The 13,138-nt window shown below is 42.7% G+C and overlaps 1 protein-coding gene across 1 annotated transcript in view; it reads left to right on the plus strand.

The window, feature by feature from the left end:
• LOC120455834 (carbonic anhydrase-related protein 10) overlaps positions 1–8,868 on the plus strand; it is a 47,039-nt gene extending 38,171 nt beyond the window's left edge. The window contains exons 6-9 of the mRNA XM_039642303.1: positions 4,119–4,214; positions 4,368–4,589; positions 8,009–8,192; positions 8,302–8,868. Of these exons, the coding sequence (XP_039498237.1) occupies positions 4,119–4,214; positions 4,368–4,589; positions 8,009–8,192; positions 8,302–8,324 (525 nt within the window). The 3' untranslated portion in view covers positions 8,325–8,868. The remainder of the gene's footprint in view (positions 1–4,118; positions 4,215–4,367; positions 4,590–8,008; positions 8,193–8,301) is intronic.
• The last annotated feature ends 4,270 nt before the right edge of the window (positions 8,869–13,138 follow it).

Raw genomic sequence — 13,138 nt, forward strand, 5'->3', positions numbered from 1 at the left:
TTCCATGTTTTCCAGTTGCTCTTCTTTATCTTTCGCCCTAGTGCAGGGCATAATTAGCCGAAAGTGCTACAAGTGCATCGGTAAAGTGCCACAGGAAGGGGTTTTTCCGAGACAACCATGACAAACTGCGGCCAGAAAATGGAGCAATGTTGGTCCGGAAAATCGTCTCCTTCCTCGATTCTCCTCTGTTTTTTGGCCGTTGCTGTGCGTGTTTGACAATGTCCCCAGTGCGTTGTTAAGCTAATTTGCTTCATTTGTCTAGAAAACTGACACAGAGCAAAAGGGAGGTGGTGGAGGTGGGTGGTGGGTGGTGGGTGCTGGCTGACCATACATAGGCGGTAAAGTGTTGACATGAGGCCATGTTCTCGGCCTAAACCACCAAGCTTCTGCTTCTGCCTCTGCCTCTGCTGCTGCCTTCTGTTGGCCATGGCTAATATTATCGTGCCCGGTCAGTGCAGAACGAAAGCCAAGTCAAGCGGCTGAAGGGCCAAGAATGTTGCTCCATCTCGTCCTGAGTCCTTCCATCTCCATCTCCATCTCCACCCCACCCCCAGCCCAACCAATAAGCCCACTGCTACCTCTGCTAGGGAAAATATTTATGCACAGTGGGCGTTGAATGAAAAGCATTGGTATTTTTATATAAAGGTTATGACTACGATTATTATTGAAAGTGCAACTAGATATCTCTGAACTAGGAATGGTTAATGATAAGAGCTATTTGCATATATCGAGTGCCAGTTGCACATAAACTGGCCCCACTGTGCAGCCCAGCTTATTGACTGCGGATGTGGCTGGGCGATGGGGTTTATGAGGCAGAAGGACCCACTGTGCTGGCCGGGCAAAGTTTCAGCAGCTGGCGTCGCGCCGGTCGCTTTGACTCCTGCTCCTGCTTCTGCTGTTGGGTGTGGAGTGGGCAGGGGTTACAGCAAGGACTACAGGACGACACAGGACTACGGACTACGGACTGAGGACTGAGGACTAGGCCTGAGTCTGGGGCTCTTCGCTCTGTGGAATCCATGCAGTGAAAACATGTGTAATTGATCTGATTAAGTTGCCTTTGCCTCTGCGTGTGGGCATTCGTGTATGTGTGTGTGTGTGAGTGTTTGTGTGTGTGTGCTTGTATGTATGCATGTGCTGGCCAAGAAATATGCCAGAGGAGCTGGCTTTGTTCAAACAAATACTAGAGGGAGAGGGGGGGCATCCAACCCCAACACCGCTTAGGCTTTTGGCTCTTTGCGTTTTGGCCGGCTTGTTGTCCGGCTATTTGCTGGTACTTACACTATTTGCTCTGGTTGTTGTTGTTCTTGTTCTTGTTGTTGTTGTTGTTATTGCCCATTTTTGTTGGCTGGCTGTCTTTATCCGCATGTATCGCATTTGTTGTTGCTGCCCGCGCAGACACACAACACACACACTGCTCGTATTTATTTGCTTTGCCACAGGCTTTGACTGTTTAATGAAACGGAAATATAACATTTTAGTTTGCGGTCAAATATTGTATAATATTCCCTCAGCCCCCCCACTAAGCACACAGCACTGAGCAAGGCGAAGAAGATGGGGTAATTCATTGCCTTTATGATTCAATTTCATAGATATTAAGCCGAAGGTGTGAAGGCATTGGAAATTGAGCCGACTGTGAGGGTCGAGATTTACGCATTACGAAATGCGATTTATTTGTTTTGCGAAGGAAGATTTTAATGTGATTTAAAGACTATTTATTAAACAGAAGATTTAATTGGGTCGACTGTGTGGGGGTGACCGGCCAGACTTAATCGATTTACAGATTACATTTTATTCAATTAACTAATCGGATTTGACGACCGATTAAGGGAGGACAAAAGTCAACAGGTTCTTTAAATGCAGCTTTAAACAATTCAAAATCAAATATACTGCGAAATTGATGTGATTGTTATGTGACTGCATTTCTCACAAATATATTATTAAATACTAGTTTGTTCTAACGTGGCTCCGCTTAAATCGTCTGCAGCAACTTTTGTAGTTTGGCAACTAGTTTTTCATGTTAAATTTTTAATTGCCAACCGAAAGTGCGCCATCTGGCGTTCAAGTGGCAAAGCTGCTTGGTTGTTTGGTTTTCTCATGCAGTTAACGCCCAGGATCTGCCCATATTTTGGGTGTCTGCCTTTTTTGTGTGAATGAGTACAGCTTCTGCTCGGACTGTGGCCACTTCTCAAGCTGAAAATGAGGAGGCGGCGTTGCTATTGGAACTTTCCCATCTTCAGTTTGCCATGGTCTCGTCAAATTTTCATTTGCTGCAGCTCTACCAAATACACTTAAGTATATGAACATTCATGCAGGGACAGTGCGTTTCGCAAGTGACGTGCGTCTTTGGTGATTTCTGTACCAACAAATATTTGCCAAAAATAAAACGGATATATAAGTATACTCGTGGCATAATATGTGCATAGTGTAGCCATATTAATATATAGCACTTTGAAAGTGAATGTTTACTTGCGAAACGCACTGTTTTTGCAGTCGAGTTCTCTTCGTTTTGATAGAAACTTCAGTTCTATTTGCATTAGTTGCCATTTTGTACCACCCCAATGCCGCCCAGTTTCCGCTGCTCCAGCAATTGCAACTTCACCAAACACACTCGGGAAATGAAACTTTGGGAAATTTTAATTTAATTTAATTTTTATTTGCCCGGCTGGGCACACATTAAAATTGCAGCATGTAGTTTTTTAATATTTAAATGCACGCCTCGTCGCCCACCGTCGCCCTTCAATTCGTCCTGTTTCTCTTCCTGTTCCCCTTCTCTTCTCCCTGCTCCTCCTTTCAGCCATTCTCTTTTCGGTCCTTGCAATTCCCAGGGAGCGGGAAGAGTTGAAACTCAGGGCACAGGGCATGTGGGGAGTCCTGTGGGGAGGGGGTAGGGGTAGGGGTAAAGTTCAACTGGCAGGACTACTACTATTAACTGGCCAGCGCCTATGGCCACGCCCACTGGCCATCAGTGTGTGTGCCCTCTGCTATTATTATTATTATTTTCACTATTGTCTGCAGCATTTCCTTCCGCTCGGTGCGTCTGGTCTGGTCAGCCAGCCAGCTCATGCACTCACACCTATGCCATTTACCAACACACACACACACACACACCAACACACACACATGCAGGCCGAGAAACAAATATATCCCAGACCAAAATCCCTTCGAAAATCCATGTATACATGTTACACAAGCGCAAAAAAAATCGCTCGAGGTGCAAACTCAAAGAAATTTTCAGTGCGAAAGATGGCGGAAGTTTGATTAATAAATTAAAAAAAATTATACATCTTATTTAGGCAAAATTTTACTGAAACGGAAGAAGTCTCAGAAATTTAAAATATATTTTAGGTGTCTAAAAGTTTCCAGTTGTTAATTATTAAAAAAAACTTTCGATGTTTGAAAGTTTTTAATCGCTAGTAATTTTTGCAAATTTAGTATTCATTGGGCAACACTCGCTTTAACCATTTGCTTAGGATTCATTTTGTGGTGTCGACTCCTGCTTACCCCTTACTACTTTCTACTCTCTACTTCCCCTCTCCTTTCTCCCCACCCCTTCCCTTGGGTTCTTCTGCATCTGTAGGCGTTTTGTTGCCGACATGAAAGCAAAGTGCAAATGCACGTGTGTGTTTGATGGTGTGTGGCAGGGAATAATCTTGGCCCTTTTGGTGTCTTGGCTGAAAGCAAAATATTTGCCGTTTTTGTTGCTTGATCTTCTCTCCAAACTATAAATGTTTGTGTGTGTGTGTGCGTGTGTGTGTGCTTTTGCCCACGTGTTCCAAAGTGTTTGTGTTTGTATTTGTGTGCATTTTGTTGATAGTTGGGATTATTTTGGGGCAATTTATGCGAAACAAGGCGAAAGCTTACGTTGACCCGAGCCACGCCCCCTTGTTGTGTGTTGGCTGTCACCGCCTCTGTATGCATTTGCGCTTAAATTGAGCAACAATAAAGTTTTGGCCACACAGCACACAGCACACAAGGCATAAAGAAATGTGCGACAGAAATCCAAGCATCCAAAAAAGAAAGTTTTGTGAAAGGGTTTCTCTAGCTCTTAACCATATCTCATGCATACATATATCTTACCTTGCTGACTCTTCATTTCTTCGCTTCCTCTGTGCTTGCAGATACAAATATTCGGCTACAATTCCCAGCTGTATGCAAATTTCTCAGATGCCCTCAATCGCGCCCAGGGCATCGTGGGCGTCTCCATTCTGCTGCAGGTGAGTCATGCCCCAAGGTGCTCCAAAATTACGAGCGATGGGCCATAGCAATACATAAGATATGGATCCATTTGGATAATGTATCTACATTTTATTTATTAATTGTTTGAGTGGGTTATGTGAGTGATCCTTGGAATATCTTGTATTCATTAGCTTGGAGATCTCTCGAATGCGGAGCTGCGCATGCTCACCGATCAGCTGGAGCGCATTCGCTATGGCGGCGATGAGGCCTTCGTGAAGCGCCTCTCCATCCGCGGATTGCTACCGGACACGGATCACTACATGACCTACGATGGATCCACAACGGCACCTGCCTGCCACGAAACAGTCACCTGGGTGGTGCTGAACAAGCCCATCTACATCACAAAGCAACAGGTATGTTCTAGATATAATAAGATAATATAATATATATAATATATAATAGATATGTTGGCAATGTGAAATCCCCTCAAAGAACATTACTTTCGTAAGCTTTCCGCTCTTCGTTGTTTAACAATACAATACCCATATAAAACTGACTCTAGTTGGCGACAATTCCCAGCGCAAAGTGAAGAAGTCAACAGAATACTTTTTTTCCAAACGAATTCATCAAGTTCCTCTGTTCGCTCTACTTTTACCTTTTTCTTTTTTTTTTACCTGGACAATCTCCGTCCGCCCCCAAAAATAGAAAAGAACAAAAAAACAAGAGAGAACGCTATAGTCGAGTTCCCCGACTATCTGATACCCGTTACTCAGCTAGTGGAAGGGAGAAGGAGAGTCTTAAACACAGTTTTTGGCGGTTTGTAGGCGTTATAGTGGGCGTGGCAGAAAGTTTTTTGGCAAATCGGTAGAAATTTACAAGACTAATACAAAAATGAAAAAATATCAAAACATTTTTCAAAAGTGTGGGCGTAGCAGCTTTGGGCGGTTTGTGGGCGTTATAGTGGGCGTGGCAGAAAGTTTTTTGGCAAATCGATAGAAATTTAGAAGACTAATACAAAAATGAAAAAATATCAAAACATTTTTCAAAAGTGTGGGCGTGGCAGCTTTGGGCGGTTTGTGGGCGTTAGAGTGGGCGTGGCACACAAATTTCTGGGATACCGATAGAAATGGGCAAAACAAATAGAGAAATTAAAAAATATCACAACATTTTTCAAAACTGTGGGCGTCGTAGCTCTGGGCGGTTTGTGGGCGTTAGAGTGGGCGTGGCAAAAACATTTTTGGCACACCGATAGAAATTTACAAGACTAATACAAAAATGAAAAAATATCAAAACCTTTTTCAAAAGTGTGGGCGTGGCAGTTTTGGGCGGTTTGTGGGCGTTAGAGTGGGCGTGGCAACATGAATCGACAAACTTGCGCTGCGTCTATGTCCCTGGAGTCTGTATACTTAATCTCAACTTTCTAGCTTTTGTAGTTCCTGAGATCTCGACGTTCATACGGACAGACGGACAGACGGACAGACGGACAGACAGACGGACGGACAGACGGACATGGCCAGATCGACTCGGCTACTGATCCTGATCAAGAATATATATACTTTATATGGTCGGAAACGCTTCCTTCTGCCTGTTACATACTTTTCAACGAATCTAGTATACCCTTTTACTCTACGAGTAACGGGTATAAAAAAACATTTTGAGCGATGAGCACCTTAATGTTTGTTAATTAGTATACAGTGCTCCGATGTCCGCTGGTCCCCGGCTTCTTCTGTTTTATTAGCTAATTTCATTTAAGTTTTAAATTGAGTTGCTGCTGCTGCTGCTGCTGCTGCTGGTGCTTCCGCTGCTGGAGGAGCAACAAAGTGGATAGCGTCCATAACTCAAAGGAATGGCGACCAGCGAAAACACACACACATTCAGTGGAAAAGAGAGGGAGAAAAAATGTAACACAAATGTTTATTAAGTGCAGCGCTGTAATAAAGACGCCAGCGGTGGGCGGTGGGTGGTGGTGGGTGGTGGGTGGTGTGTGGGTGGTTGCTGGTTGGTGGGGGTTAAGTGGTTTTCAGGAGCGGTTGAAAGGTGGCCAGCGGCATACGTGTAAACAATGTAAACAGGGCGAGCAAGAAAGGGAAAGAGACAAAGAGAGAAAGAGATGGAGAGAGAGAGAGAGACACCAACACTCACGAGCACACATGCACACATGCACATGCGACTGCAGCAGGCAGACTCATAAAAACTTCAACAAGCTCAATGGCACCCATGGGCACATGATTACAACTTGTGGCAGCCATGGAGCACTCCGGTCCACCAGTCTCCCAGCAACGTAATTTACTGGCTGCACCGCACACTCACCATCTCGCACACTAACACACACACTCGCCAACTCGCACGCGAAGAAAGAGACGGCAGTGGAGAGGCAGAAAGAGAGAGCAGAAGACAGCACCTTGCTGGCAAAACATAATTTACCAAATTAAAGTAACACCGGTGTGGAGAGGGGCGAGGGGGGGGAGGGAAGCTGAAAGCACAGGAAGCTGCGCGACATGAGCTGAAATTGCAATTAACCCATTAACGTGCGCGCTCTGTCACAGCCGGAAAGGAAAAAAGATAGCGTCCAATGGGTTAAGCCGAGTCACAGATCGCTGAAAAGTCGCAGTCAAGAGTTGTTAATAATACTAATTATTCTAGGATTTGAGAGAAAGTGATGAAGCTTAAGGAACCAAAGTTATATACGATATTCCATCCGTGTTGGTTATATAAATCATTTCGTTTTTTCCATTTAACATACTTGGTTTTAATATCTCTTTTAAATTTCCGGCTTAGACTGCCTTGTGTTTTTGGCAAAAATGTCATGCTTATAGGAGCTCTGCTTCGTTTTAAAACCACAATACAATCCAACCGGAAACGGGCTTTAATCCTTGAGTGCCATTTAGTGTTGCATACTTTCGGGACATCACACACACACAGGCAGACGTACAAGCACACATACACGCGCATACACGTATACCCAACTTAATTCACACTTGAACGGGCACTGTGGGGGAGGAGGGACCCCTTAACCCTCGACAGCCCCCGCTCTCCTCAATCAATATCAACCCGGCCACGTTGTCGTGAAAAGCGATTTTGACGGAAGTCAATTGATAAACAGATTGAGTAGATTAAGTGTTATTGACTCGTTGTCGTTGTCGTGGTTGTTGTTGTTGTTGTTATTGTTGTTGCTGCTCCTGTCCTCTCACCGATGCTGTTCTCTCTTCCTCTGTAAGTGTGTGTGTGTGTGTGTGTGTTTGTGTGGGGGTCCTTAGTGTTTCCTCTTTTTTGAGTTTTTTGTTCAGCGAGCGCTTATTTTTAGGATTAGCAATTTGTGTCAAGCTTGATTTTTTGCCAAAGTGCGGATCGATGATGTTGTGTGTGCGCAAAAGTTTATAATTATGCACGTTAAACGCTCGACAGACGGGCTCAAATCGGTTGAATGGTTAGGATGGTTTGGATGGGGGCTCACTGGCTTATCTCCATCGGCTGTTTGGCTTATTGTCGAGCCATTGTTGATCTACTTCCGTGTCTCGATGGTGCTGAAGGCACTACAGAAATGATGTTTCCCCTTAAGCGAAATCATTCAATCATTTTTCCATGCTAAACTTTAAGTCATTGCAATGTTTGCATCGCAGCTAAGCGGGCTCCAAATGTTACTTTTCAAATGATTTCAAATGATACGCACTGTTGGCCCTAATTATTATTTTGCAACCGTTTTAAGCCGCTTACAATGGTTCAGTTAGTTACTTATGCACTAATGCCGTACGGCTTGGAAACTAAAATTGATATTCATCTGCAAAGTAATTGATGTAGCCATGCTAATGTGATTTAATTTATTTGCTTACAGTTGCACGCACTGCGCCGCCTGATGCAGGGCAGCCCCGACCACCCGAAAGCGCCCCTGGGCAACAATTATCGGCCGCCCCAGCCGCTCCTGCACCGGCCCATCCGCACCAATATTGATTTCAAGACGACGAAGTCGAACGGCAAGGCCGCCTGCCCCACCATGTACCGCGAGGTCTACTACAAAGGTATTTTTTTTCAAGTATAAAGATCCTTTTTCGCTTTACTGTTTTTTAAAATATTTTAATAATTCACCTGTCAATTCTTAATCCTTTATTTGCACCATTTCCTTTGCAGCGACCAGTTGGAAACAGAACTAGAAGTCAGTGACGTGATGGCGTAACGTAACGTATCGTAAGCGTAAGCGTATGACGTAAGTAGCGAGCGGCGTGCAACAGGAGCTTCCACTAAACATACATATAGACAAGGCGATGCCGAGGCAAACTACACGGAACGGAAGGATTCAAATGGAAGAGGGCAGAGGGCAGGGGCAAAGGAATGGGGTTAAGGATCACAAAGGAATCAGTGCAGCAGCAGCGGCCAAAAAAATTGGCGATTGGAATTACACACATCTATATATATAAATAGGCAAAGGAATAATATGGATAGCGATTACGAATTACGATAATTAGCATTAAATGTGCATTTTTTTGTCTCCCCCAAAACGTAAATCAATCAAACCTTGATTGCAGTCAGAGGTAACTTTTTTTTGTGTGTGCATAGCGTAAGAACAATAACGATAAAGGAAGAAAAAAAACAAAACAGCGATGACTAGTAATCATAATTACCGACATAACCATTAACGTAATCCACAAAACCAAATACTATTGTATATTTTATGTTAGGCCCGACAACGTGAAAAGATCAAAATAATATATATATATATACAGCATACAGAATACAGAATACAGAATGCGATTATCGATAGTTGGCAAAGTGTTATGGCAGGCATTATGCAAAACCCACCCAAAGAATAAACCCTAAATCCAAACCCAAACCATTGGATATATGAAAACAGTCTGTTTATGTCACCTAAATGTGTATACAGCGATCTTTGTGTGTGTGCGTGCTTGTGTGTGTGTTTGTGGACATTAGGTAATAACATTAACAATAATCAAGTGTTAATCTTTATGAGAGAGACAAAGTACATCAATGTGAAAAAAAATGCCAAAATACTATTAATTTTCATTGCAAGCGTTGCACAGTCAGATATTTGCATACATTGCGGTTGATATTTAAAATTGTAATCCTATACTTTAATTACGTCACATATTTTTGGTTTTTGAAAAATATAATTATTTACCTTTTGCCTATTTTTTTACATTTAATTGATGCTTCTGCTGATTATTTGAGTGTCTAAAATAAAATTTGTTTTTCAATTTGATCAGCAAAACGTGACGAACTACTAATATATTGGCCAAATTGATGGGCTTAAAAAAGTCCACGGCGGCAATGCAGAGATCCATTGAGGAGTTCAAATACTGGCACATTTAATTGCAATTTTAAAATTATGATTTTGGTGCACTTTTAATACGTAATCCCGAAGTGGAGGCTCCATCAACGTTGCAGTGTCGCCACAAACGCGTGCATTTTGCATTTTAAATGCACTTGACCGCAGAGCATTCACTGTTCCGCCAGTTTCCCAGCTTCCCAGTTCCCCAGTTCCCCCCACCGGCTTGTGTAACCGGGGACCTTATCGAACCAACTCACCCGGCATCCTGCATCATCCTCGAGCACCCAGATGCCATCCAGCACCACCATGAACCACCCTGAACCACCCAGCACCATCCGAAAACCACCCGGGAATGTCGGGCTGTCGCTTATCGAACGGCAAATGCAACATGAAACCACAAAATCTGTTGCGGTTATTTAAAATCACGTTTAAATGCGAAAGTGCTGGCTGTCTCTCGCTTCGGTTGGGTTTTTCGGCCAGTATTAAAATCAACTTTTTAATGGCCGAAAGGAAAATGATTACGTATACGCCGCGTGGCCGGGGACATGGCCGAAAACTGGCCAAAGCTGTACAACTTTTGTGTGTGTGTGTGTTTTTTTTTTGTTGCTCTCGTATTTCTGGCCAGCTCTAAATACCCCTTTTTTGCCAAAATCACATAATAATTTGTATAAACATTTGCATTATTTGCACAAGTTGACATTTTGCAGTTTTGTTTTTGTTCGTCGGCATTCGACTGAAACTTTTTGAGCTCTTTGTTTCATTTAGTTGGTTTTCAGTTTATGCATTGTTATGTTTGTTGTTTTTATCTTTTTATTCTACTAGTATAGTATTTTGTTTTGCTTGTGCATCGAGGGATTTGCCAATGGGAAATTGTGACTTAAATTAATACATGGAAAGTGTAATTTATTCGAGTGAATCAACTGGCAGCTGCTGCCCCAAACTGATACCCTGCATTGTTTGGGCACATAGCGCGTTGGATTAAAGTTCTTGAATTGTTAACCCAATTTACAAAATTTCACCTTGTTCAAAAGACCAAAAATAGTTTTGTATAAAATATAAGCAATTTAGTTTTCAAAGTGGCAGCCAAAAGGTACAACCTTTCCTGCGATTATTCGCTCACCCCTGAATTTACACGGTATTTGCAAATAGCATTAGTTAGCCAGAGGCGTGACCTAATTAGTCTGGCCAGGGCATTACGCAGTCCATCAGTTTATTTGCAGCAAACTCAATTCCAACTTTGGCTGACTTTCAATCAATCAAATGGTTTGGTCGAGGCGGGGCAACTCCAGCCAAACTGATTTGCGGTGAGTTCCGCACGATGCAGCATAACTGCAGCACAAGTGGGCGTAGAGGCGGGGGCGTGGCTGACCACTGGAGCTGGACAGATGGGGCTAACCCGACACATTTATACATTGGCAGGAAGCGAGTGAGTGGATGCAAAGTGCAGGTGTAGCAGTATTAACTTAAATTTGCATTGCATTCTCTTAAGCCTCTTATATGAAATAGGTACTTTTGTTTATATATTTTTTGAAACTAGCTAATATTTAAAGAAATGTGTATTATTTACAGGGTATGCTCCCTGTTTCAAGCTATGATCTATCCATTTCAGTGGACACTACCATTTTATCGCCACCCCACAAATTGTGGCGGTATGATTTATATACGGGGTAGAAGTACTACTACTTTTTACAACATTTCATTTTCATGCATATGTGCATGTGCTGTATGCGATTGCAGTTGGCCGTTGGCCACTTCGACTATTGGCCATTTCGGTGATTATTTTTAATACATTGAAATTGTGGGTGGCATGGTTTGCGTTTCATGCTCAGATAAAAGACAACATCGATCATGACCAGTAGGAGGGAGAGCAAAACCATTCGGAACAGACCTGCAAATATTGCAATTTGACAAAGTGACAAATTCGCTGCCATTCATTTCTCTGTGTGTGTGTGTGTGTGTGTGTACCGACTCTGTAGTGCCCTGTAAAAATAACAAATAATTCTATTTTGTTAATTTACCAACAATTGCTCATATTTGAACACGCATATCTCGAACTAATAGGTAGTAAGTCATTAGAAAAAAAAGTAATATTTTCATGAATTTACAATTTTTCCCGTTTTTTTTTCCATTCCCAGAAAAGTTGGGCATAAAAAATGTGTAAAGTGTTGCAGTATTTTTATGAGCAGCCATCAAGCGATTGGAAATTGCAGTGTCAGCCGATTAAGGCAGCAATCCGATGAATGGGAAAGTGAGCTGGTGATGTAACAGTATTCGATGGAGAAAGATGTTTATCTATCTATAGATAGTTTCCAACCGATCAGATTTCCTTGAGGCGTAGTATCATATCTCGTTTTTGTTTTCAAAAGCTCGAAACCGAACCGGAAAACAAGGCAGATGAGCAAGGCCAAACCACTTTTGCACCACCACCAGTTATGCAAATGGCCCCAAGTACAAAAGGGGTGGTCAAAAACCAATCCCAATCGCATTCCCCAACTCAAACCAATTTAACCCATCCCCAAACACAACGAATCGCCAACCCATTTGAACCTTAAATAACACAGGCCAAAACCCCACTTCCGCACTTCCCTTTGGGGCTATCGCTGCTGTCCACACAAGACTAATTAAATTATGGAAATTAAATTGAATCGAGCATATTTGTTGTTTGCAGTTCATAAATTTGCGCTGCTAAAATGTCCGGAGCAGCTAATGTTTCGCCCCTTCGGCCGTCACGCCATGTAAATCATTTCACAATAAAACGCACATCGCAGCAGCAACATGCAGCAGCAGCAACAACAGCAGCAGCAACAACAGCAGCAACACACTTAATTATGACATCATTAATTTTTAATAATGACAATTTTGCGACAATAAATCACTTAACTAACACAAATGCGCCAGAGCAGCAATATGCATGAAATTAGTAAACTTTAAACAATGCGCGTGTGATTGCGAGTGTGTTTGTGTGTGTTGTGTGTCTGTGTGCGTGTGTGGGTGCTTGTGTGGGTGCTTGTGTGGGTGTAAGTGTCAGGATGGGGGCATCAATGGGTTAAGTTGGGCTGGATAAGCAAATAAACAGATAGACTGTCCCCATTGCCTTGTCCTGGCATTGAGTGATGCCAGCCAACAGGAGGATGTTGCCGCTGGGCGGCGATTTTGCTGCGGGGCAGTAGCAACAACAGCAGCAGCAGCAACAACTGCAGATGCAACAACAGCAGTAGCAACAACTGCAGATGCAACAGCAATTGCGAGTGCGAGTGTCGTGCATGGGATGAATTTAATTAATCTCGCTACCGTCAGTTGCACACAATTGCAATTAACTTGCAACACTCGCATAATTACAGGCGACCTCATGTTTTGCTACTTATCAGCATCAACATTGACCCAACGACAGCAACATCCAGCTGCAATCGCTGGCAATTGCGATGGCCAGTCCATGATACCCTGTACTAGTAACCGGAGCAGCTAATAACTATAGACTATTGAACAGTTCATTTAAAACATGCGAAAAGCAGAATCAGCTCGATAAGATGAACATCTTTAATATATATATTCTCTGCATAAAGTCGTAACTATTTACTTTTTAAATATAGTTTTATTTATTTACTAACCAACTCATGTCCAACAGAAATGCCTAGAAGTATGCAATGGCATTTTGTAGATGGTTTAATAGGAAATACACTT

This window comes from Drosophila santomea, chromosome X (assembly GCF_016746245.2).
Source record: "Drosophila santomea strain STO CAGO 1482 chromosome X, Prin_Dsan_1.1, whole genome shotgun sequence".
NCBI classification, from domain to species: domain Eukaryota; kingdom Metazoa; phylum Arthropoda; class Insecta; order Diptera; family Drosophilidae; genus Drosophila; species Drosophila santomea.